General features: G+C 43.8%; 2 protein-coding genes across 2 annotated transcripts; both read left to right on the top strand.

The window, feature by feature from the left end:
• Positions 1-1,309: 1,309 nt before the first annotated feature.
• On the top strand, positions 1,310-5,839 carry LOC133005592 (kelch repeat and BTB domain-containing protein 12-like). The gene is made up of 9 exons (XM_061075322.1): positions 1,310-1,459; positions 1,532-1,713; positions 1,891-2,023; positions 2,424-2,657; positions 2,775-3,133; positions 3,218-3,491; positions 3,850-3,997; positions 4,094-4,291; positions 4,617-5,839. Exons 1-9 carry the CDS (start codon positions 1,310-1,312, stop codon positions 4,763-4,765), a joined length of 1,827 nt encoding a protein of 608 aa, XP_060931305.1. The 3' UTR covers positions 4,766-5,839.
• An 801-nt stretch (positions 5,840-6,640) lies between these two features.
• On the top strand, positions 6,641-22,478 carry LOC133005442 (NUAK family SNF1-like kinase 1). The gene is made up of 7 exons (XM_061075118.1): positions 6,641-7,153; positions 14,599-14,719; positions 15,871-16,022; positions 17,477-17,542; positions 19,701-19,820; positions 20,111-20,243; positions 20,385-22,478. Exons 1-7 carry the CDS (start codon positions 6,686-6,688, stop codon positions 21,536-21,538), a joined length of 2,214 nt encoding a protein of 737 aa, XP_060931101.1. The 5' UTR covers positions 6,641-6,685; the 3' UTR covers positions 21,539-22,478.
• The last annotated feature ends 4,425 nt before the right edge of the window (positions 22,479-26,903 follow it).

Below are 26,903 nucleotides of genomic sequence, written 5' to 3'. Positions count from 1 at the left end.
GCTATGTCAATATAGATCATGTCTTTTAGAAGAAATACCCAACTCGATATTCTAATCACGTTCTGGAGAAATTTGCTTTTTTTTTAAAAGGGCAAATTGAATGAGAGTGAAACACTGAATGGTCACTGCTGCTCAGGGACTTCTGGAAACCTGAACTGACCAACAACACCACTAAGCACCAGTGGCCCTCGCTGGTCTATTTTAAACCTTTTCACCAGTGAGCATGACACTATCGCACTCACAGGCACTAACTAGAACACAAGACAGACCTGCCAGTCCAATAATAAACAAATACAAACACACCCGCCTGGAGCAGTTTAAGACATCAAAAGTGACATCATCCAAATCCTGGCTCTGGACAGGCTCGGTACAACACTGGTATGATGGCTTTTTCTCTGTGTTAGCGCTAGATAAGCACATGTTAACATGCTACTGCTCATGCTGTGAGCTGCCTGTGCATGTCTGCATGGAGTCCAGAGGCCTGTGTGTGTTTGGCACGCCCACGGACGGTGTCAACATCGTCTGCAAAAGTGTGTGAGTCGGTGGCCGGAGCCAGTTTAAGACTCTGGTCGACATGGAAAAGAAAGTTGTCTGTTGTACGAGCAGAGTGAAACCATCAAGTATTATGGGAGGCACTTGATAGCTCTCCTGTTGTCTGTGCTTTGATTTTATAAGGTCCTGATTTTTTTATACAGTATATATTTTTCTAATTGAAATTCATGCATGCTGATTATGTGCTTTGAAAATTCTGAATCACTTTTCATAACATAGAAAATGTAAAAATTTAAATAATCTAAATAGAAATGATAATGTTTGCAGAAAGTAATAATAATAATAATAATAATACAGAAATATTTTGTTGTTGATATGTTGTGCACAGGGATCAGCAGCACAAAGCACAACACCCTATAGTTATTCATCACAGCTCAGCTGGAAAGAAGAGGAAGGACTTGTGAGTGTACATTGATTAAGTTCACTGAACAAAGTAACATAGTACATGCAGCATGTCGAGTTGGTCCAACCACTGTAGTTTGAGCTCAAATTAGGCTACAAATAACATCCACTGGCATGAAAAAGTGAATGAAAATATAAAGTTTTGCTGTTGGTTTACCAGGAGTTTCATTTTGTTTGATATGGTCAAATGATGAGGCAGCAACATACTTTACACTACTGCCATTTGATTTATTCAGGTTGAGACGTTACCCTTGATTTTCGCTCTTACTTTTCCTGTTATGTGTGTTTGGTGGTGCTCTGCGCCAAGCTTTCTCTCTGCTCCCGGCCTGAACAGGAGCCCATGGACCCCTCGGTGATGGACTCTGCCGAGCACGGCTCAGTCCTGCTCAGGCAGCTGGAGAGGATGAGAACCACTGAGGAGCTAACGGACGTGGTGCTGCTGGCCGAGGGGATTCCCTTTCCGTGCCACAAGGTTGTCCTGTCTGCATTCAGCCCTTACTTCCAGGTAAAGAGGCCTTGCACACAATTGATAGAATTTATTGAGTGGTTGTCTGCAGTTTGTGTCTGCTGTGTCCAGGCCATGTTCACATGTGGTCTGAAAGAGGCCCGGGGAGGAGAGGTACCACTCAGAGACACTCCCGCTCACAGCCTGGGTCTGCTGCTGGGCTACATGTACCGAGCTGAACTCCCCCTCTCCAATGACAACATCCAGGCAGTGGCTGCTGCTGCCTTCCTGCTCCATGTGGACGGAGCCTTCAGGTAGGAAAAACAAGGCTGGGATGTAAGATGTTGATTATTACCAAATAAACTGAATAGACAGGATATAGGATTAGATAGGAGACCTGTTATCCTCCTTGTAACTGTCAAGTGCAGAGGGCAGTGGCCCATGCTTTGAACTATGGACCCTATTTTATTCCCTCATTGTCACTGCTTCAGGTTGTGTCAGAGCCACATGGAAACCAGTATGGACCCCTCCAACTGTGTTGGTCTATACCACTGGGCCAGAGACCTGGGGGCCACTGGTTTGGCTGACTGCGCCTTAAGATACCTCTGCCAGCACTTTGCACAGGTGTGGCATTCAGTAGCACTCGTGTCAAATTATCTCTTAATTACAGCCGTAAAAAATTGTGACTCCATAATAAAGCATGATATAATATATAAAATGATTTATGATATATTATAATATGTCTATATTGGTCACTTGAAATTGGCCTATTTTAGAGGCTCAGAATAGATGAACTCTTTGAAAATGCTCTTTGCCAAAATTAGGCTGCTTAACATTGAGTCATATTTTAGGTGTTCAGCTACTTGTTGCTGCCACTAGATGGCAGAAACTCTCTGCTCTGTTATGCACAGTCACACACAGGTGATGAGATGCTTTTGGAAAGTTTCCTTCGGCACAATTCCGTTGCAATTCTGTATAACTCAGACATTGTAATTGTTTTTCCCCTTATTTGTGCTCTCTTTAGGTTTGTGAAGAAGACGAAGTGCTGGACCTGGATGCCCAAAGTCTTGGGGATCTCCTGCGTTCAGATGACCTCAACATATCACAGGAGGAGATGGTGCTGGAGCTAGTGCTGCGCTGGGTGGAGAGGCGAAGAGGGGACTCACAGAGCGAAGCCCAGGCTGCGGAGCTGCTAGGGCTTGTCCGTCTGGGGCTTGTTGACCCTGGATTCCTCCGCAAAGCCAAGAGGAGAAACCCAGTGAGAAAGGGATATTCAGAGGGAAAGTCCAAGTGATAAAATTGTAGACTCTTAACGCACATTTTCCAAGTGCTTAGTAAACTGACAGAATATAATGCCTATAAATTATTCTTCCAGGTATTGCTGCAGGATGCTGAGTGCTTTGAGGTGATTGATGCTGCTCTCCAGACCTCAGGTCTCTGTGAGATATCAGTTCCACCTCGTCCGGCTCTTCGTTACGGCATGGAGGCCACTGACCTGCTGCTCTGTTTGGGTGGGGTCAATAAGGACGGATTGCCCGCCCGACGCGGAGGACTTGCTGACCTCAGTTTGTGCTTTGCCCCCCATGCTAGAAAAACTTGCTACATCCCCTCTCCACTGAGGGCCTGTGGAGGTACGGGACAGATCACAGCAGGCGTAGTGACACGGGACAATAACATAGTGGTGGCCATTGAAACATTCGACCAACACAGGAGGAAGAAGTTGGATATCTACAGGTGTGTGTGTAATCTTTAAGAAACACACATGTTTGAGTGACACTGCATTCAGAACCAGATCTGAACCGTCCGTCTGTCTTCCAGGTACAATCATTCCGAGGAGAGCAGCTGGGTGGCGCTGTGCTCGGTAGCACACAGGGACATGTACGCTTTGGGGCTCATCGGCGACGCACTTTACATGATAGGTGGTCAGATGAAAATGCATGATCACTACATCATCACAGACAGCGTGGAGAGGTGGTCGCTGAAGAGAGGAGGCAGCTGGCTCAGCTTCGCCCCGTTGCCTCTACCGTTGGCCTGCCACTGTGCCGTGAGCCTGAAGGACCACCTGTATGTGCTCGGGGGCTGGACACCACAGGTACAGAGAAAGACCTGTCGTAGGTGCTTTAAACCAGAGATTTCTAATTTTGTGCCTTTTCTAACTGGGTTTAAATGGAGGGAGCTCAGCTGCAAAAGGTGATTTAAAGATTCTTTCTCATTACCATCAGTTATAGTGTATTTGTTATATAAGGTATATAGATTTTTTGGTCCATACATAGCTCTGTACAAAGATCTGAACAACAGGCTGCAACATCTCAGTTATCTAAAACAAAACCAACAGAATTATCCCACACACAGTGGTCTTAAATCATGGTGCTCATTTCTCACATGATTTTCTTGTCTTTTTCTTCCTTGTTCCATATATTCCTGAAATCTGCCGCCTTCTTCTCCCCCAGGATCAGCCGGACGACGACCCTGACAAGTTGAGTAACCGCGTGTTTCAGTTTGACCCGAGCAAGGACAGGTGGGCCGAGTGTTCCAGGATGAAGTTCTCCAGGTACCGCTGCGGCACAGCTGTCCTCAATGGAGAAATCTACGTATTAGGTCAGACCACAAGCAAGGCAGCAAATGCATTTCTTTCATTCTTTTTTTCTGTATGAGAAGAAAGGGAGCCAGATTATGTGTGTGTGTTTTCTTCAGGTGGTATAGGATGCGATGGAGCAGACCGCGGACAATCACGATGCTGTCTGAGCTCCGTGGAGATCTATAGCCCAGATACAGACACTTGGAGGGCAGGACCAACCCTTCCCACTACCCTGCTCTCCCTCCGAACCAACGCCACCAATATTGGAGTAGTGGAGGGAAAGCTCTACCTCTGTGGATATTACAAGGGGGCAGGTCATTTACTGAATGCATGTAAATTACTTCCAGCAGCTTCTTTATATAGCATCTAGCATCACCATCTAACTGTAGGGCGGCACCAGAGGGGCAATCGGATTCGTGCCCACCCAACCAACCCACGGTCAACAAGAACCATGGCCATCAGTTTAACAGTGTGGTAAAATGTCCTTTGCTTTCTGAAATCCCTACTGCTCCACAAACACAAGGCAGATGTTGTGTCTGCTTCAGTGCCAGGGAATACCAGCTTACTGGTGAGGCAGTATCTCTATGGAAATTAGATTTTGGTCAACCATGACTCCCATACTTTCTCTCATGACTGCAGGCCGTCATGAGATCATCACCAAGGAGATTTTGGAACTGGATCCTGCAGACAATGTGTGGACGGTGGTGGAAAGACGAGCAGCCATGCACGACAGCTATGACGTCTGTCTGGTGGCAAACCTCAATCCTCGAAACCTCTTCACGCCCTGATGCATGACCTTCCTGATTCTGAGGAACAATGTTTGAGACCGGGACATGTCAGAAATAGACTTCTGCCTTCTATATCTCGCACAGTGTTATAGAAACTCAGTTTCACTCTGGGATTTCACATCATTCAACAAGTAGATTGATAAGAATTAAATCTGGGTTTAGTGTTGTGGCTTTGATCAACAAAGGAAGACATTCTATACCTTCACCTTTTTTTTTAACTTTAGTGTAAATGTCCATAAGGAGTGTTTTCCTTCTCAAGCTATATATCTATTTTCAAGTGTAAATAGGCTTATTTTTGTAAATTTTTGTAGAGAATTAGATAAGAAGAATGACACTGCGCTCATGTCTGAATATTCATTTTGTTGCTACACCCAGGAGATCGCAGGTTAGAAGCAAAAAGTTTGGCTCCATCCACAGGTTTGCAAAGGACCTCTATTATTCACTCATTCAGACATTATGTCTCAGGGCATCCACATGACAAACATATATCAGACAAGTCAATGTTCCCGCAACAATCAACACCTAAACCCACAAACTGAAGAGTATACATGGCTTTTAACAGTGGATTTTTGTTACCTTTAAATATAACCAGGCCAACCCTTTCTAGCTGTTTCCTGTTATGTTAAGCTAAGGTAACCAGCTCTAAAAATGGTCTTGCCTGTATTTACGTAACCTTAAGGCCCCTGTAGGTTTTGCTACTTAGAAACAGATGAATTGGGGGAGAGGGATTCAGTTAGTTGCAATATGCAACCTCATCAGTAGATGTCTCTTAAACATACACACAAACAAATGCTGTAATTGTTCTGGTCTTTTTGGTGGTCCTCCAGTTATCATGCCACTTTAAAAGATAGTAAGCTTTACCTGGACAGCTTTAATAAATGGTTACAAATGTTTTCATTAATGGTAATGGTTGTATGATGCTTAAAATATGAGTGATAACTTGTTGAACCATATTTATTTGTAGGTGGAGAACCCTCCAACTTATCTTATTTTGACCTTTAGCTGTGCGGCGCACTGATGACAAATGCTGTTTACTTTTTGAACCCCTGACCTCTGAAGGAAGGATGCATTAGTGTGGGCAATATTTCATGACTTACCGACATTTTAAAAAAGGCCAGATTTCTTTAAAGAAAACTAAAAATCTAATTTATAAGTTTGAAAAAAATTGGAGTTTTATAAGGAGTTTTAATTTAGCATTAGGATTATTTAAGTGGTGTAGGACATAACCGCCACAAGAAACTATCAACCAAATAGTGTGTGTAGAGGTTCTAAAGTTGTATACACTTTCTATAAAATGTATGTCAAATGTATTGCATAAGTGTAACTTTATTCGATAAAATCACTTTCAGGTTATTTGATTTAAATCATTAAATCTGACCCAAAACAATAAACTCATAATATTTTATTTATATGTAATTAAAATGCACACTTAATAATTAATGCAAAACCTTTTTGTAAGTGAGGGATATATGGATGCCAGTAAAATTTGACTTTTTTGAGGTAATTTAATCCCGCAGACTTTCCAACCACCATTGGCTCCTTCTCTCTAACATCAGAAGTCCATATGTCTTCAAAGTCTTCTCCAGGATGTATTTGTTCTCAGCACACCTCATGGCAAAGCATCAACAAGCAAGTCTGACAGAAGTGGTGGATTTAAGGGTTGAGTGTCTGACCCGCGTTGCATTCCTCACATGCCTTCACATCCTCTCTCCTGCTGCTGAGAAAGCCCAGAGTGGTCCCGGGTGATGGTGACGCTGCTGTGGGATCCGGGTCTGGAATGAGGAGGCTCCACCCTCCGCTCCGGACTCTGTGGTTCCCATCGCCCCTGGTGCTGCGCTTTGGAGGAGAGGAGGACGCAGAGAACAGTGCCACCGCTCGGACTGGTCGCTTTACTGGAATCGGTCATGTGCAAGACTTTAGATGAGACCGGCTCTGATGACACTCTTTACGGGAAACTTCTCCGTCCCTGACGAGCACTTCTATTCGGAGTTTAACGCTTTTTACTCGGGCACCCGGTTGTCCCAGCCCCTGACAGGTGCGCACAGAGGGAGGACAGAGATGGGCAGACGGGAGGCGGACAGCAGAGGAGCGATGACCACCAGCGACCGCTCCGGGCTCGGCTGTCTGCAGGACGCGGTCTCCAGGGGCCCCCGAGCCGGCGGGGGGTCCCCGGGGCCGGGCAGCCTCCGCCCCTGCAGCGGGGACAGGGCGCACAGGCACCCGGAGATGGAGGCGGCGGGCCGGGCAGCGACGGCCCAGGCGCCGATGGAAGTGAAGAAGCACCAGCACAAACACAACCTGAAGCACCGCTACGAGGTGATGCAGACTCTGGGCCAAGGCACCTACGGGAAGGTGAAGAAGGCGGTGGAGAGGAGCAGCCTGAACACGGTGGGTGAGGAGCTGGGGAATGTGATACTAAAGATGGTTGATTTCCACATTATAATACAAGGATTGTGTATTATACTTAACAAGCAGAGGGACATGTATTTGTGTGTGTCTGTGTGCATGTTTTTTTATGAAGGCCAATTTTGGTTCAATACCATCATTGTGGGGACATATTTAGCTGTGATGGTTAGGGTAAGGGGTAAGTAAAAGCATTATGTCAATGAATGTCCTCACAACTATAGAGAGAAAAGTGTGTGCGTGTGTTTGAATGAGTGGTCTAAGTATTGCTTACGTTGTGGGGACCTATCTGTCTACAAAGTCACATTATGAGGACTTGTCGTCCTTATGGGGTTAAAAAGGTTCCCTATAGCGTGAATCATTAAATTTGAAGACAAGTTTTAAGGTCAGATTTAGGTTAAGGTTATGGTCTACAGTAGGGTTAAGGTTAAGTTTAGGTTAGGTCTATGTTAAAGGTCCAGTGTGAACGTTTTTAAATGAAAGGGATCTATTGGCAGAATTTTTATATAAAGTAATCTTACTGATGTTTTCACTAGTGTGTGTCATCTAAATTGTAAGAATTGTTTTTTTCTTTACCCTAGATGGGCTCTTTATATTTGAATACTTTATTTTTACATCAGGAGCGGGTCCTCTCTACGGAGGCCGCCATGTTTTTACAAGAGCCAAGACAGGACAAACTAAACACATTTTAAGTTTTTATTACAACTGAAGGCTACCACAAGTTCTCTTTCATGTTTGGAAGGGGAGGGTGAGGTGAGGGGTGTTCAGCTGCAACATGCAACCTCACCCCTAGATGTCACTAAATTCTACACACTGAACCTTTAAGGGTATGTTCAGGTTCAAGTTCAGGTTAGGCTTAGGGTTTTAGTAACTATAGTTAAAGTTAGGGTTAGTCTCAAGGAAATCAATTTAAACCAATGCATTGTCCTCTTTAGTCATAGAGACGACTGTGTGTGTGTGTGTGTCTTTGTGTGTGTGTGTGTGTGTGTGTGTGTGTGTGTGTGTGTGTGTGTGTGTGTGTGTGTGTGTGTGTGTGTGTGTGTGTGTTTGTGTTGAAAACAGTTCATGCTTCTTCTTCCAGTGCTGCCAGGCTGAGATGCCTTTGGTCTGACTCACTCAGCACTTGAACAAGAGGATAAAATAACTACAATAGGTCTCCTACAAGGAGAGTGTCTGACACCCCCCCCTTTACCCACTGAAACACACAGGCACTCTCACACACACACAAAATAACATGTGTCTCTTTAATTTTACATATCCAGGTTAAAAACATGATGCGGGTTCAGATTAGTTTGAATAATTGCGGGTTTAACATCCACAGTCAGGCTGTAATCCCCCACTCTGCTCTGAGTTGAGCATAAACAGACAGAGACCCCGTCAGCCTCGAATTCCCCCTCTGTTTTTTTAGTAAACAAACACACAGTAATAAGGATAATCTTTTTTGCAATCAGACTGTGGAAGTGCCATTGGCACAATTCCTCTGGCTACTTTCACAGTTACTTCAATTCCTCCCTCTGGTGAGAAAGAAGGACAGAGAGTGGGAGTAAAGACAGACAACAGGTAGGAAGAATGTGCAGAGAGAATTTGTTATATTGTGTGTGTGTCTGTGTCTGTGGGACAAGGGGAAAATACTGAATACCTCGAGCCAGTAGCCAGCACATACCAAGGATTCTTTGAAACAAAACGGACATTATTTTTGGAAACAGGACCAGGGGGCTTTTGTTTGCGTACGGGAAAGAAGCAGAGGAGGAGACAGTTTTAGGGAAAGGAGGGTGAATAAGAGGGGGAGGAGGAGTGCTTGTTTTAGGTGAAGGAGGTGAATGTAATGGAAGGAATGGGTGTTGGGTACGCTGGGTCACTAATCTGTGCTGTGGGTCACTCACACTGTCTGGGAGCCTGACTTGTCACTACAACTGAACCAGGAGCGAAAGTAAAAACAAGATGGATATGATGTAGCCACAGATGTAGCCACAGCAGTTTCTTTTGTTTGACACAAAAACACCAGATACTTGTTTTGTTGTTGAACATACGCTAAACAAATACGTCTGCTCTTAGAAAACTTGGGACCTGAGAAATTTGCAGGAATTTGCTCGCTGCTGGTTTGAATATGAAGATTGATATCACTTTTACATGTGTCTGTTTATGCATCTTGAGAATGCAAATGGATTATTAGCTTAGCATTGAGACTAGAAGGACAGCTAGCCTGGCTCGGCAACAAGGTGACAAACAACATTTGATTACCAGCCAGGAGCATTTCAAGAGACCCAGTGAGAGGTAAAGTACCATGGTTTTTAAAAGAACCCAGGCACAAACCTTGTTGCGTGGGGCCTCGTTTGACCATAGTCGGTCAAAACATTATCTCACCAAATTGTTGTTTCTGTTGACAAATGTTCTCGAGAGCCCCCCCTCTCAGCTTAGGGCCCCAAACATTTCCTTGCTTTGCCTGCACGCTTGGTACCATCAAAGCTAATGCCCAAGTTATTCTGGAGAAGTGGTTTAAATGATCTAACCAGATGAGAAATCCAAAGTGTTTGTACCTTATACGGTCACACATGAGGAGAAAAGCAGGCGGTTATTGAGGAGGGGAGATGAGGTGTCATTTGAATAAACACCCACGTTTTCAATTAACTGAGTGCTGTTTATCATTTGTTAAATTTCATACAAACACTTTAACATAGTTTTTCAGGGGTATACAGAATGTGCTGTTAACTGTTTTTTGAGTCCAGCTAATCATTGCAACCAGCCAAAATCCTAAATCCCTGTAAAACCACAACTTGCGATCATAGGTCAGATTTAGCGAATAAGAGCCGTATAATTTCTGTGTTTATTAGTGAGCTTTAAAGGTGCTGGTAGTCAGGCCTTTGGTTTGTATTTTGGAGCTAAGCTGACAGCTGCTGGTTCCTTATGGATACAGACATTTAACTTTTGGCAAGAATTGCATTTCACAAAATATCAAACTGTTGCTTTAACTAGACAGCTTGTTTTGAAATATTAGCCATTAAAAGCTTTTAAATCATTTTCTGCTGTGCATGGACGTCATCAACACATTTCTCAAGTTCCTGGTTATGGAAAGGGAGACATTTGGGCTGTGTGTGTGTGTGTGTGTGTGTGTGTGTGTGTGTGTGTGTGTGTGTGTGTGTGTGTGTGTGTGTGTGTGTGTAGCTGGATGTTAAAGTCAAGGGTCCCCTTGGCAAGAAGCCTATAATCCTGCTGCTAAATCTTCCACCGATGCAGCAGGGGCCTTGAGTGATATTCAAGCTCGTAGGATGTGTACGTATGTGTGTGCATGAATTTGTCTGTGGGAGCAGAGGGACAGGAAGTCAGCGGTGGCCGTCCTCCGCCCCAAAACCCCATGATGACATCACGCACACTAAAGACACTCCCACAAAACGTCAGCAGCGTCAGGAATTGGTCAGTGGGGATAAGGCAGGGAGCAACAGCAGTACATGGAAGAGAACATTAGATAGAAAGAGAGCACAGAAAAGGTTGCACTCTGTCTGGTTCTAATTACATTTTATCATATTGTACACATTGTACAGATTGCCTGTACCATTACGTCATGTACAGATAGTTTTCCTCCACACCCGTTCTAATAACGTTAAAGAACATCTGATGACATCCGCATGACTCTTACTCATAGTCCCTTGTGTTTCCTGCGTGTCCTGTTACAGTTTGGTGTTTTAGGCAAATATCTCACACGGAGCACATTATGTTGGATGAACAGTGAGACCTTGTTAGTGAGACGGATACTTTAGAGGTCGTACTTAGACATGACGCAGACACTGCATATTTGCATGCACAGTGGTGAAATCATAAAAACACGCGCACATACCCACATTTCCTCTTCACACGTGCCCCTTATGAAAATTTGCTCTTTATGCCCTGAAGGCTGAACAATGCCCAGAGTGTGTCTCTCTTCTTTATTGCTTTTTTGAATAAACATTATTACTTGTTTCTATGATAAAGAGATAAGAATAAAATAAGAAATTTAGCTTGAGTATAAAAACTGGGGGTAACATGGAAACAGCAAGGAGACTTGGTAGGGTCTCCTCATGATCTACGAATACTTTTGCTTAAATTCTCCACAGGGTTTCAGTGTCTTCTGGTTCATATCGCATGATCTTTGTTTTTTCAATTCCGTTATTATTTGCCTGAAGACCAAGTTACTGGGGAACTGTGGTTTGGTGCAAAACTCCAGCACATGTTGTTTTCCATAACTTTGAGAGGACTGTACTGATCAGTGTCCAATACAATTCCAGATGTGAACTGGGCAGTTGTTCTATTCATACGTCATAACAGATTTACAATTTACATCAATATTAAAACCAATAGATGTCCCGAAGCATCTTGTGACGTCTGACAGTCTAAGAGCAGATGTTTGATTGTTTCTTCTTTGATTGTTTCCACATCCACCCCTTCTCTTCCTCACTCTGCTGTCCCATCCAGCAAGTGTTTAGGTCAGACAACATTCATGATCATGCAAATGTCCCACATGATGATATCTCCCCAAGCTTGGACCTGTGCCTTTCAGCTAACAGCCTCTGAATACGAGCGCCCCTAATCTCTGACCCAGCACCCTGCACTCCCTCTTGCCTGAACGACTTTAGCCACATTAGTCTGGTGATGTGAGGAATAAATATCCTCTGCAGTATGCCGAGCGCTTGATTAGTAGCGCAAACAGAGCCGGTGTTGTGCAATAATGGTTAGGAATGATACCATAAGCTAGTGTGCCTTTAGGCGTTCAATAAATTTGGTTATCAAAAATAGAAAAATAAAACATTAATATATAAAATATTAATATTAAATCATAACTTTAGTTTGACTAAGTTCTCGCGGGGCACCACCCTTCATAGAAGGGAAAAGATAGCCAATTTATTGATTAAGATCAGTCTCATTTAGATCTAGTTCAATTAGAAACCTTAATATTTACTATTAAAGACTATATAATGAACAGTTAAGGTTTATAGAGTTCTTGACAGTGTAGAGGTTGGCAAACTTCACTTATGCAACATTAATGACAGGACAAGGTTAAAAGAAAGCATTTATTATAAACATAATAAGTATAAAACACCAATTACTAAACAATATACTAACTAATAAAGATGTGTGTGTGTGTGTGTGTGTGTGTGTGTGTGTGTGTGAGGGTCTCTCTGGTGGCTAACAAAGAGAGTCACACCTTCCTGTAATCTTTTAAGATCTCTAAGCTAGCAGGCCCCCCCCCCCTCCTTCTGGTCGGGGGACGTAGCTAAGTAGGTGAAGAGATATGCGGGGTCTGTGAGAATGCTAATCAGAAAATGGCAGGGTCTGTGTTGAGCCCGACTTACATTAACCTTGATTTAACTTGTAACACAATATCACCACATATATCAAACTTATAAACACCACACAGAATCAAATAAACAGTCTTGCTTAGCCTAGTAAAATTATTAAGCCCAGATTATGTTACCAGTCCAAGGACAGGGAGAAAGTTGCTGTGCAGTTCGGGTAGCAGTTCTGGCTTTTGAAGTCTCTGGTTCGTGTGGTCTCTGCTTCCGCGGTTCTGTTGAGCTGTGCAGTTCAGTTGCTTATTGAAGCCGTAGTTCTTACCTGCAGGACATCGAGTCGCTGCAAGGAGTTTAGAAGAAGCTTGAGATGCGTGGAGGTTTTCTTGAGAAGATGAGCTGGAAGCTCGACCTTTGACCTCCAGTTGTTGGAAAGAGAATATTTGAGCTGGAGGAATCCGGTTCCTCCACTCGCCGATGCAGGAGGAAAGGCCAGCGGCCTGCTGTCCTCAGTGGTGGTCGGTGGAGAAGAGCGCTGCTGGAGCAGCCTTCGGCCCTCCGAGGGGTTGGAGAAAGAGAGTGACTCTGGGGGAGCCTTGATCTTTTATAGACCCGGTTGCCCCTTGGTCATGGGACCAGACTGACCAATTGGAGTTGACCCTGGTAGATATTCGCACCTATGTGCGAAGATGCTGAAACAAAGGGGACATGTTGCCTCCTGGGAGACGGAGTTATTTGACCTTCTCAGTACAAAGAGAACACATTGCACTCTGGGAGATTGAGTATTCTCCAGCCCATGCGGCTTGTGGCTTTCTCAAGACAAAGGCCATGTGCTCTCAGGTTTTGACTTCCAATACAGGCCTGAAAGAGAGGCCTGCCTTTTTGCACAAAAACCATGTCCCAACACCGGGTAAATCTTCCTTTTGCTTCCATGCACGGCATGCTTGGAATGAGCTGCATGACATTTTAAACTTGGAATCGTTTCCTACTATTGGTGCATTTAAAAGATCTTTTCAAATGTCCTTCCCTTGCAGAAGTTATACTATATATCTTATTGGGACCTTTCTGGGTAAATCAAATTTACATGAAATGAAAAATAAAATCATAGCAAAGAAGAAAATAACAGTCTCCTTCATTGAATATCACCACATCAGTAAAGAAGTTAAGGCCATTTCACTGGAGTGGGTTTGTGTTACATAACTGCTGCAGTCGATGGAGCGTGCGAATTGTGTCTTCCAGTGTCTCGTAGACGTTTTTTTTCCAGCAGCTGAGAATTCCGGAGCTGTGACCCGAGGGAGAAGCCGGCTCGCCCATAGAGACTCTGAAGGGGTTGACAGAATTTTACGGCTGTACGATCATCGCTATCTTAGGATGTCAACCTCACAACGCAGTCCTATAGACTCGCCATCGCATTATAACACATCTCCTTCTCTTTTGTCGTCCTGTTGGGCTATTTATAAAAAAAGGACGCCCTGGTTTGTCTTGTTTTTGCCATTTTGGCGACAGCTACTCATCCAAAGAGATTCAGGGGATCATGCCGGGGGTTGCCTGCTTTTGTGGTGTGTGTGCATGTGTGTATCTGGTGGTCGGGGGGTTACATCGGGGTACAGTGATCGCCTGGGATTAAGGAAACAGAGTGTAAACAGTGCAGCTGTCAACCTTCTGCCTCTGTGTGAGCTCAGATCACAGGAGACCTGCTCTCACCATCCAGCCTTTAAAACCCACATAATCACCTCTAATACCCAGAGATTTTTATTTCCGTGTGTGTGTGTGTGTGTGTGTAACTGTATCAACACTATGTATGTCTTTGTTGCCATGCACGTCTATTCAAGTGATACACTGACTGTGTTTTTGTCTGTGTTTATCACTTCAAAGACTTGAGTTGAGAGAGGTGAGGAGGAAAATGAGTTAACTGCTGGGTTTGCGGAGGAATTCATCAAAGAGGAATCTGTGTTTGCTGGCAACATCCACAAGTTTTGCACAAAGTATCACCATGGTAACGACTGTCCCCCGATAACCTGGGAGACGGGCCCTCTTCAGAAGGACTTTTCTTTCTTTCTAAGCCGTGAACTATCCTCACGGTGTCTCTGCAGTGATCAGATTATGTTGGTTTCGAACATTTTGCTTCATATGAAATGTCCCGACTCAATGGCGTGTTCCCATTCACAGGTGGCGATCAAGTCCATCCGCAAGGAGCGCATCACAGACGACCTGGACAAAATCCACATCCAGAGGGAGATCGAGATCACCTCCTCGCTGAGACACGCCAACATCATACGTTTCCACGAGGGTAAGACTGCAAGCAAACACAACATTGCACACAAGAGCTAAATCGAATCGGGTTTTATGACTTAGGTTTGTCACCACATGGATTATTTTAACAAGGTGGGTGTCATACTCCTTTAATCACAGTAGTCCCTTGACAGACACAGCAGCACTTGTGCAACTTCGAGTTCTTACCTCCTCCAAGGTCCGACAGTCCCCTTATGAAACAACATTTAAATTCACTGGATCCAGGTTTGGATTTGGATCTGCACCAAATTTTCTTAATGTCCGTCCCTTAAACATGCCTGAAGTTGTCAGCAAGATCCATGAACTATTCTCTGAGAAATTAATGAAAAACGCCCTCTCACATTGTTAATGAAAGTGAAATCAAATTCCTTGATCATTCCCTGATCTGGATCTGCACCAAATTCGTCTCTGACATTTACAGCATCCTCCTTCTACCCCTAACCTTAGTTTTGTGGTAATCTGTCCAGGTGTTTTTGTGTAATCCTGCTAACTAACAGGCGGACAAATGCAGATGAACCTCCATGGCGGAGATAATAAAGTTCAAAGAAATATTGCTGACATTTTTAATTGTCAATAAAGTTTAAAACGAACAATGAACAAGCAAGTGTTCAATTCCAATTTAGCTTCTTCCTCAGTGCCACAGACCCACATTGCTGTTCAGAAACAAACATCAGGGAACCACAACATTGTACCATGACACACTCCTTCATTACCACTGGCACTGAGGTCTATTCTTGGGCTGATCCCATGTAAACAGCTGAAAATAGTCCTCGACACGTGCTCCACGTACTCCTGTGTGAGTAAAAGGCTGCAGGGCCCAGCTGTTCCAGGAGATTGAAATTAGCGTTTAAAAAAAATATATTTGTGAACCATTTTTAAAAGATCTTTGTCTTTAAGAGAATTAAGAGACGACCTAACACATGTAATAACATAATATTTCAGCTTTTTAACCCCCTGAAAGTTTAATATTATGTATTGTTGGATTTTTTTCTGGAGGGATTTTGCTCATTAAAACTTTGAAATATTCTGTTAACTCTGTCAGTTTTCCACAAACGGAGAATAGCATCTCTCAATGTTGTATGGTGTAAATCTGAGCTATCCTCTGAGACTCATACGTATAATGTCATGTTGTTGATGTGTCCTGTGCAGTGTTCGAGAGCCGGGATAAGATCGTGATAGTGATGGAGTATGCCAGCAGAGGAGAGCTGTACGATTACATCCAAGAGAGAAGGAGACTGGCAGAGACAGAAGCCAGGAGCATCTTCAGACAAATCACATCTGCTGTCCACTACTGCCACAAGGTTTATACTCACACACACACACACACACACACACACACACACACACTTGCAACACAAAATGCAACCCCGCCAATTCAGTATAAATTAATGGATAACACGTCGGCCCATGCTGATTCGCTTGCTGCAGTATTCAAGTGTGCAAAAGCAAATACTGTCCTGCTAAATCCACTAAATCCTAATCCTAATGCTGCAGAAAAACTTGACATGAGTTTTCAGATCTCACTGGGTTAAGAGAGCATTAAGCCTTGATTGTTTTTTACAGTCACACACTGAACACATTTAACTGACACGTTGCTTAAAGGAGCTTCCTTCCTCCTTCCAAGCCCTGGCGACAGAACAAGTTCCTCTTTGTGTCGTTGTTCTTATTGTTGTGTACATAAAATCGGACAGGAATTACCAAGGAAATCCTATTAATACAGAAGTGCATTATGATTCAGAAGAGGTGAGAATGTGTGGCTTTCGGTCACATGAGTAGGATGTGTCAGAAAGGTGTTCGTTTTCTTATCATTCTTATTTTAGCAGCTTGGCTTCTTCATGAATCCCTGACATTAAACGTAGGGATTATCATTCAGCTCCTGCAGCTTTGTAGTCGGCGGGGAGGTGGATTTTGTGCTCCTTTTTTTCTGCCCCTTTGAATATTTTCCCAAAATAGATGTGAACGTTCCGGCATGAATGAATTATTGAATGTGCCTCTGAGGTATGCAGGACACATGGAGGGATTATTATAGCTTCAAGAGTCAGTTTGTTTTTGTGCTATCCTTCAGAATAAGTTCACGCTGATGTGAAAAATTGCAGGAAGAAAAAAATCTGGTCAGCCACACAGATTTCTTTTCACCTTTATCTCTGGCATGCATGCACAGACACACACAGACAGTGCACACAACACCATCTAAGGTCATGGGTCATATCTCCTCTTACAGTAAATACTCTGAATAAATGAAAAAAAGGCTCTGGCTCATTAACCAAAGTTACTCTGCGTCACACAGTTTTCCTGGGTGGTCACAGCTATCTCTAGCATTGTCTCTCCTTAGGATTTCCTACCTATTCAATATCAAATAAACAGATATTTCTGCTGGTCTGTGTCACTCTGGTCCACAGCTGTCTCCCCCCTGTGGTTACACAGTTGGCTCCCAGGTGCTTAATGCCATCAGGGGATAAAATCCCATCTCAACAGATTAATTAACCCAAACAAAGCACTTCCTCATGCCTGATGATTTAATGTCTGAGAAGCTGTCTCAAGGCTCTCTGGTATTGTATTTATCTCATGGCCTTGCTACTTGAGGCTTGAGAGGAATGTTAAGGATCATAAAATAGTAAATGAAAGACAAATGCTCTATATACCAGGTGGGGTTGTTTTGTAAACTTCAGACACTTCACGCAGAGAGAAAACCTCTTGAGTGTGAGCAGGAGGGAGGAGCAGTGCAGAAACTCACGTGTCTCTGCTCTCTTTGCAGAATGGTGTGGTGCATCGTGACCTCAAACTGGAGAACATCCTTTTAGATCAAGATTTCAACGTCAAGGTAAGATCTATAAAAAGCATGCACCAACCAAGCCTGCAGGTTACTTTGACAAAAAGATGAAAATAGATGAAGAGTTTCCTTCCAAAATCTAAATATAACAAGTTATTTTGAATCGTCCAAAGACCACAGATTATACTTTTGTTTTTAAAAATGAAGGCATTCTTCTGTCTGACACACTGGCTGATATGTTTTAGGAAACAATCCTGTTTCCACTGCTGATGTTCTGAGCACGCTAGAACAAAGCTCCACCTCGTGCAGCTGTTGACGGAGGATTTTGCCAGCCCCGAAATAAAAAATGCAAACCAAGTCCAGATTCAGAACACATTCTGCCCACAGTAATGTTAATGTGTTGTTAAATTACACACGCTGAACCAGCCCAATCACTGTGCCAGGTCTTATAAAAGAAGCCAGGGGTCATTTTTTGCCTTATTTGGATGTTCCTCTCGTTATATGGGAGTTGTGCACAGCTAAAGGGGAATGCTGGGAATCTAGTGGCAATCGTGCCAATCTGAGGGTTTTGATGTAAGTATGCTGTCTGTCCGTCAGAAGAAAGCACAATGTGCAGACCTCTCAGCAGTTCTTCATCCATCTCAGACCTCAGGTTCACCACACTGGGCTTCAGGAAATGACAGAGGCTGTTAGTCACCCTGTGCATGTTTTGCAGTTTCATGGCATGTGTTCATTGCCGGCACAGCCCGACATTTAAGGTTAAATGTCTGGCTCTTATCACGTGTGAAGCAACAGCTTATTGCTTATGAACATACATTCGTTTTCATTCCAGCAGTGGCAGAGGTCTGCGGAGTGTATGACTTGTTTTTTCTCTGCTTCAGAGCTTTGAAGGTGTTTGTTTAATGTGTTCATTTTATATTTCAACTGGTAACGGACAACAGGAACAGTAGTCTGTTGAGGCAGTTGCTTCATACATCGGTCCAGGCGCGTGCACAGGGAACATCTTTTATGTTTATGAGAAAGAGTGTTGCAAGGTTTCAACACTGAGGAAAGTCTTTGCCAAGGGCTGAAATGATGTATATCTGCAGGGAGCACAAAAACAAACACACAAACACAAACTCAAACACACACACAAACACACACACACACACACACACACACACACACACACACACACACACACACACACACACACACACACACACTTGTTGAAGGTCTACACAATATTGTTGCCACAGTAAGTACAAGTATAAAGAGTGAGCTCACTTATATACACACCGTGTCCTCTTCCACCTGTGAGGTCTCTGCTTCCCTGTACCTCTGCTCCACGGAAATAAAGCTGTCAGGCTAAGTATTTTTAACACCAGCCGGCCTGATAGGCGGCTGCTGCACGTTGTTAATAATCTCTTAAGATAGAGAAGAGCCTCGGCGTGTGTGTGCACGGCGCTCTTATCCTGGAGTGAGTGATTGTTCCTTTACGTGCAGCCTGATGTTTTTGGCGCTCCTCTCTTCCCCCTCGCTCACACTTACCTTGGCAACCGCTCAGCAAAGCTATTTTTGGCTCTTTTAAAAGGAATTGCTATTGAGTTGTTGTGATTTTGCTCAGAGTTTGTGGCGCGTACTCAGTGAAAAGGAATCTGAGTGTTGAAGGGAATGAGTGAGTTAGATTTGTGACGGACTCAGTGTTGGGCGTGTGATCCTTGTCACATTAATCCTCCTGTTCACTTGACACTGATGCTCTATTGTTCTGTGAAACCTTTGAATGAAATATGATACAACATATGTTTAAGGTTTAACATGCTTTTATTTGTATAACCCATATTGCCAAATTGCAATCTGACTCATGGGGCTTCACAACAACACATCCTCTGCCCTTGACCTCAACAATAGGAAGGAAAAACGACTAAAAATGTCAAAGACAATACCAAAAGGAAATGAGACATTACGATTACCCTGGCACACATTATTTATAAAACACCTTCCATACACACAGAGGTAGATTCAAGGTGTTACAGCTTTTGTATTGAACCTTTTGTGTTTTATTTCAGTGGCTTGACATCCTCTCTATGTTCTACTCCAGGATAAAGACTAATAATAACATGTAATTAATACATAGGCCAGGACCAGGAACAAAAAGGGGACAAATTATGAATATATTAACAATGTGTGAATTCATCCATCTCTTGCTCTCTTTCTCTTTGTTCTGCAGCTGGCTGACTTCGGCCTCTCCAATCACTTCCAGAGGGGCACTCTGCTGCAGACGTACTGTGGGAGTCCGCTCTACGCCGCCCCAGAGATAGTGAAAGGTCTGCCGTACCAGGGGCCGGAGGTGGGTCACATACTACCATAGCTGCTTTTGCTTATGAGAAAATATTTCGGGTGTGTCATTAAAGCGGCAACCGAAGTAGCGCTAACCTTAGATTAGACTCAAGAACGAACCACTCTGCTCCTCCTGTCCCTCCATCTCCCTCAAGCCAATTTATGGACAGGGGTGAAAACACAACTTCCTTGACGGAGTTAATCCTGTATCCCCCGATTGTGTTGTATAAAACCGAAGCCGAAATTGTGTGACTTATGTGCTATGTCTCATTCTTCATTCTGTATGTTTTGGGATGCCAGGTGGACTGCTGGGCGCTGGGGGTGCTGCTCTATGCCCTGGTGTACAGCAGCATGCCGTTTGATGGTACCAGTCACTCCATGCTCACTGAGCGGATAAGCCAAGGTCGCTACCACAGACCCAACCCCCCCTCAGGTAAACTTTATCCTTATATTCATCAACATTAGAAATTCACATTTCTGTCCAATAGTTTAGGTTAGTGTGTTGTTCTCACTAGTATCCTGTTAATTGCATTATGTCGGCTGCTGTAAATAGCTGTTGACTCTGTTCCTCCAGACGCCTGCGCTCTTATCGACTGGTTGTTGACAGTGCGCGTGGACGAGAGAGCCACGATAGAGGACGTGGCCAACCACTGGTGGGTGAACTGGGGTTATGAAGAGAGTGTGTGTGACTGCCCCTTGTCTCCGCACCAAGAATGTCCCTCTCCTCTGCTGGCTCGCTACATCGACTGGCAGAATCGGGTCGCTGCCGCCAGCAACATGGCGGTCGACCCCGGGTGCCTGTCCTCAGACTCCCAGCGCTCCCACCACCCGTTTTACCTGAGCTTACCTCTGAGGAGCGACCGTAGCGGAGGGCGGGCACGTGGCGGGATGTCCAGCCTCAGGAAGTCCCGCAAGGAGAATGCGATTCCCCAGACGGCACAGGGAGCATGTGGTGGTGTTTGTGCAGCAGCTGCCCTCTCTGCTGTGGTTTCCTCCACTTCCACTGTTGAAAGAAAGAAACCCAAAGGTATTCTGAAACCCCAGAGGAGTTTCGACTCAGTCTTTCACAGCCTCCCTAAAGACAACTCTCCCACCCAGCTATACAAAGCTTCTCCCCAGCCTTATCGAACACATGCTGACGTCCTATCCACCAGCCTGCCGTCGCCGTCAACATTCAGCCAGCCCTCGTCTAAAATGCCCAAGAAGGGGATACTGAAGAACTTGTATGGAGGGGAGTCAAGTTATGGCTCCTCCTCAGGAATAAGGGGCTCTGGAGCAGGAGTTAAAGAGAGTGAAGCAGGTGATTTGTGCTCTTATGAAAAGCACAGTTGTCTCCCGGCATCAGGAGACAGTCCCACCATGCGCACAGAGGCAGTAAGAAGAAGGAAGGGTATTCTGAAACGGAATGGCAAGTTTTCCCGCAGTCTGGATCTCCCCGATGACCACCACTCATCTCCATCTGTGGCCCCCGCCATGTTCCCCGAGGTTCTGCAGCAGCTGCTCCGCGCCACAGGGGGCGCCGAGGGCAGGCGTAGCCGCCCCTCCAGCGTGGTGAGCGAGGATAGCGTCTTCTCTTCCGATTCCTTTGACTTGCTGGATCTCAGCGCCCAGTCACGTCGCAGGATTTTCTCCCGGGGGACGCAGCGCAGCTCCGAGGAGGACCTGGATCAGCTGAGGGCCGAGGCGGACAGGGTCGGAGAAGGACAGAAGGACAGAAGGAAATGCTGACATGCGCTCGACATGCGACACCTGTTCCTCAGTTCACTGTCCTGTGATGGTCTTTGTCTGCCCAAAACATTCTTAAATGAAGTTTGCACCTCGAGAACATTGTCAATAAAAAGCACCAGTTCTCTGTGTTGAAAGATGAATTCTCTGACAGTTTAACTGCAATACAGAAAGTGACGAGACTTTGAGAAGAGATGCTGCACCTGCTGAATTACAGACATGGCACCAGATTGTTGGATGAACTTTAACCTCGCCTGCACAACAAATCATCTTTTTTAGATTTTGCTGCCGTTTTCGGTTCAGATGAGCCTTGAACATCTGAGTGTCAATGCTGTGGCACCGAGGTTTTCGGAAACAATGACGAGTGTAACAAAGTGCCATCTTGAATATGTGAGTCTGTCAATAGTGGCAAGACATGCAGACATGTAGACACCTCTATTGTGAGCGTGAATCCTGATTTCTCCTGAAAGTGAATAACATCATTTTTACCTATCGTTGACGTGCAGTGAAACACCCTGTAATTCGTCATTCACTCTCCTTAAACTGGGACAACCTGTGCTGCATTTACAGCTACACAATTTTAGGCCGACTGACACGATATATTTGCTTGTGAAATGATTCATTAAGTCAGTCCAACCTGTGATTGTGTGGTCAAGTTGTCTTATGTATGTAAACGTGCCAAAGTCCAATATCCTTAGAAACAGGCCATTCAACAAATAGCACTAAATAACACCTGTTGTTTAAAATGAGCGATTGAAGTACAGTGTTTCCTCTTTCACCATGTTATTGAGTATATTTGTACCACACAGTATTATACTGTGCACAATTTTCTCCTTTGCACCAACAGGCACAGTTTGAATAGCAGGTGGATCATATTGGTTTTTACTGTGGACGTTTGAACAGTTGATGTATGCAATAAATGTGTGCAATTTTAAACATGTAATCCTACTAGAACAAGGCTCTGTTCATTTTGTTTGATGACATCTTTCAGCTCTTCCTTTTTCTCTTTTGGAAAAGTAAATAAATTATGTAAATCTTAATACTCTCCATATGTTTACTTTTATATTTTCTGGCCATGAGCGTGACACGAGACAGAGAATTCAAGGAAAATTTCTTGCGAAAGACAAAAAGCCATTTATCCATTTAATAAACTCCCACAGTCCTGTGGGTCCATAAACACAGAGCTGTGTTTACCACAAAGCCTTGATTTCATTATGGGCCATGTACTTAAAAGTTCATTTGAAGAAAGAAAGCACTCAGCAGCATGTGGAAATATTTCATGAACTCACTTCACTTCAGGGTACATTTAGATTTTATATGAACGTTTTGTAATGATCAACTGTGCAAAACTGTGTGTTACAACATAAGTGAGCATTGACTGTGACGCCTTCTTAAGACGCTTTTCCTTTTGTTTCCCGTATTGGCTTTCACTAAATACCTCTCCAACCCAGTCTTAATGTTTGGCAGGCCTCTCCTGCATCAGAGGTAAGGATTTCTAAGGCCCTGAAGCCAATGTAAAGATTATATTGTCCTCAGTGAATTGGCAAAAGTCTCCAACCTCTTTGACTCGTGAAATCCTGTCAAAAGTTGAATCCATGTGGTCCTTGCTGGCTGAGACGCAGCTGGTTTCCACAGGTTTTGTCGAGATGAAACAAAGCAATTCTCACCCGCATGCTTTGTTTAGATGTGGAGGAGTTGGTCATGGCTTCCATAAACACAGGGATTACTTTACACCTCACATTTGTACGGATTTAACCATTTCACCAAAAGTTCTTCCTGTTCTAATAGTCCAATGACTCTTATGTTAATGGTTGATTGATGGCAGGAAAGCACTTTGTTCATTTGGTGGATGAAGTCCAGAGCGGATTTCAGACGGTGACATTTCACAACAGTCATGACCTCCTGTCAGTCACACAGGGGCCAGTTACATAACAGCTTCCATTTATATCTGTTCAGCTCATATTTACACTGCAGACAGGCACATGCTGGGGATTAGAACATGAAAAAATATACCAAATGTACTAAATACATGTGCCCAAGATGCTGTAACAGACAAGGGCGAGTGTTGATCCTGGATCCATGCTTCCTGTTCCTGCATCCACGGCGCCTGTGCAGTTTCCCAGATGGCTACTCAGCCTGAATTTGGTGATGGGGGTATGTGGGCACGGAGGTGACGTGGTGAGCACCTCCAGGTGAACCAGGGAGAGGTGATGCACAGCTGACATCGGAAGACTGATTCAAAAGGCAGCAGGAGAGCTGCCAGAGACAGACCCAGAGGCAGAGGACACACATGGGAAGAACACGAGTAGAGACTGAAAGAGACACCATAGAGCTGAGCTGAGCTGAGCTGAAAACCCAATACTGCTGGCAAGGGCAAGTTTAGTTTAGAATTGATGTTTGCACCTGTGGGCGACATAATCAAATGTTACAATAGTATAAATTTCTTTTCCCTCATACACCTTTTCTGTGTGTGTGTGTGTGTCTGTGTGTGTGTCTGTGTGTGTGTGTGTGTGTGTGTGTGTGTGTGTGTGTGTGTGTGTGTGTGTGTGTGTGTGTGTGTGTGTAGGTGTGTGTGTGTGTGTGTGTCTCTGTGTGTGTGTGTGTGTGTGTGTGTGTGTGTGTGTGTGTGTGTGTGTGTGTGTGTGTGTGTGTGTGTGTGTGTGTGTGTGTGTGTGTGTGTGTGTGTGTGTAGGTGTGTGTGTGTGTGTCAAAGTCTTGATCAGTAAGATGTTTGATCCCACTAATGCTCTCCTTCACTGAGGAGCTCAAGAAAACAAACAAAGACTTGGCTTTAATAGTCAGAGGAGGATAACTGTGGAGTAACAGCCTCATAAAGCATCATGGCTGCTTCTGGGCCTCCTGTCAATCACACTGTCAATTCCCTTAAGCTGCATGGACCCAATGGCCGAGTGTGTTCCTGTATTCCAAAATCTGCAATCATCACTAATGCAAACCAGGGCGAAGGGTTTCACGGCCAAGAGGCTTTTCTTTCTGTTCTGTCACATGTGGCAAGACAGGCAAGTACCGTGGAGTGAACCAGAGCAGTCAGACTTTACCCGTGTTTCAGCCTTCTTACTGGGGCTCAGGCCATAAGAGAACAGCAGCATTAGAATGGAGAAATCCTTCATAACCCACATGCTGTGGCTATGAATAATGTAAAAAATATATTTGCAAAACAGATTGTTAATTTTACTTTTATTTTACCGCTTTACCCCCTGAACCATTTCCATACTTCTCTAACAAATCCATTGACTCGCTAGTTTAGCTCTTGCAAATCAGTGTGGATTCTTTGGCGACAACACTAAAGTTAAAAGTAATAATAAAAAAACGTATATAGCAACTTTCAAAACAGTGTTACAAGGCGGTTTGCAAATTAAAAATTGAAGGCAAACAATAGGAAACAGTTGAAAATCAATTTGAAGACCTCACAGCAATATAGCATAGATAGATACAGAGAAAAAGAATGTAACAAATGAGAACATTTTTAAAAAGATACAAAAACATTATTAAATGATTAAAATGGACGGTCAGATCAGAACTAGGACAAAGCACACCTATAAAAATGATTTAGAAAGGGACCGATCTCCTCAGGGAGATTGTTGAAGTGTGGGAGCCTTGACAGAAAAGGTCAGGTCACCTCTTGTCTTCATCCAGGACTGTGGGATGGCGAGCAGAGCCTTCGCTGAGGACCTCAGCCTATGACCGGGCACATATGGAGTCAAAAGATCCAAAATCTATTTGGTGGTAGTCCAGAGCGCAAAAAAAAATACTAAAATAAATATTAAAAATTAAGGGAAGCGAATGATGAGAAGTTAAAATCAGACTTCTCTGCTCTCTTTAACCAGATTTGATGAGTCTGGCGGCTGTGTTTAGAAAGGAGCTGCAATTTATGTGGACTCGGCTCAGGTCTCGCCGGTGAAGAGATATCTCTTCAAGATACTAATCCTAAATATGTTGGACTCTTCCTGGTTTAGCATGGCAAGATAAATCAGTACTTGTTTGAGTACATGGTGCAACACAGCACCTGCTTCAAAAAGTCACTTACTGCAGAGGCAACCAAACCATAAAGAATTAAGCAGTAGTGTCCCCTTGTGGCCATTTGATGTAGGTGGCCAAAAGTCCCCTAAGTAGCTGAAGTAACTTTAAGATATGTTTTTTTTGTTTTTAAACCTTTAGGAATATATAAAAAATACTAATGTTAGTACCTACGACAGCCAATTGCAAAATACTTTGTAAGAATTTGTGAATTTTCCTAATGCCTGACCCTGCTCTTATTCTTCATACAAAGTTCTCCTCGTCACAGCACAGACAGTGTGTATAGAAGAAATTATTGATAATTGGTGGTTATGGAGTTAGATATAAGAGCATGGTCATAAAGCTCATAAAGAAACAATTGTGAAAGACGTCTGGCTCAGTGAATTCTCTTTAGCATCATTATGACTGTGTGTCTTTACCTCGTTTCTGTGAAGTTGAAATGTGGAAAAACTTGACTGACCTCACTGATCACTCAGAACTCAGAAGTCTTTTGAGTCATAGCGTCCAATTTTTGTTTTAGCAGGTGTTTGACTATCATGCAGAGTTGTCTGAAAGGACTTCCTGTATTTTTTAATCTAAATATGCACAAGTTAAGTAACTGGTATTAATTTGAATTATCATTGTGCACACAAACATTACCAATATGTATTTTAACACTATGTGAAGGACTCTCTCATTCACCATTCTACTGACCTCACCTAACTCTCTTCCTCTGAAATGTCAATGTTTTTAATCATTGTAACATGACCGTTCTTTCTGTGCCGCTGCAAAGCAATTTCTGAGTCTGGCTTAGGATTGCTCATGGGATCTGGATATCATACGTTCCACTGGCTCCAAATGATCATTATAGTCATCTGAACAAGATGGCAGAGCCCGAATCTGAGGTATTTCAGCTTAACTATTGTAGAGCGGCTGGAAGTGGCCACCTTTATTTACAGTTTATGGTTTGGGAACAAATACAACAAAAAATATTGTCAACAACAGCTCATCTGGGTTTCTGTGATTTCAGCTTTTTTGTATTCAGATATGTTGCTGGCCATGTGGAAATGGAGGGAGGATGTGTCCGATCAACATCCGGGCAACTGGTCAGATTATTAGTGAATGACAGGAACGAACAGTTACAGATAAGCCGCCTTTATAAAGCTCACACCAGCGTCACGGACATGATCCGAGATTTCGAAGTCGCCGCTCCGGTTTCCCTCGCTCAACTGAATCTAGCCCCGCCCTCTAGGAGCTGACGTAAAGCGGAACAACGTCAAGCTGCCGACCAGATTTAAAAAAAATCACCGGAAATCAGTGTTTTAACTTAGAAAATAATATCATTAAACAAATA

Source organism: Limanda limanda, chromosome 7 (assembly GCF_963576545.1).
Source record: "Limanda limanda chromosome 7, fLimLim1.1, whole genome shotgun sequence".
Lineage (NCBI taxonomy): Eukaryota > Metazoa > Chordata > Actinopteri > Pleuronectiformes > Pleuronectidae > Limanda > Limanda limanda.
The sequence above is the reverse complement of the archived record's forward strand: the minus strand, read 5'-3'. Positions and strand labels throughout refer to the sequence as shown.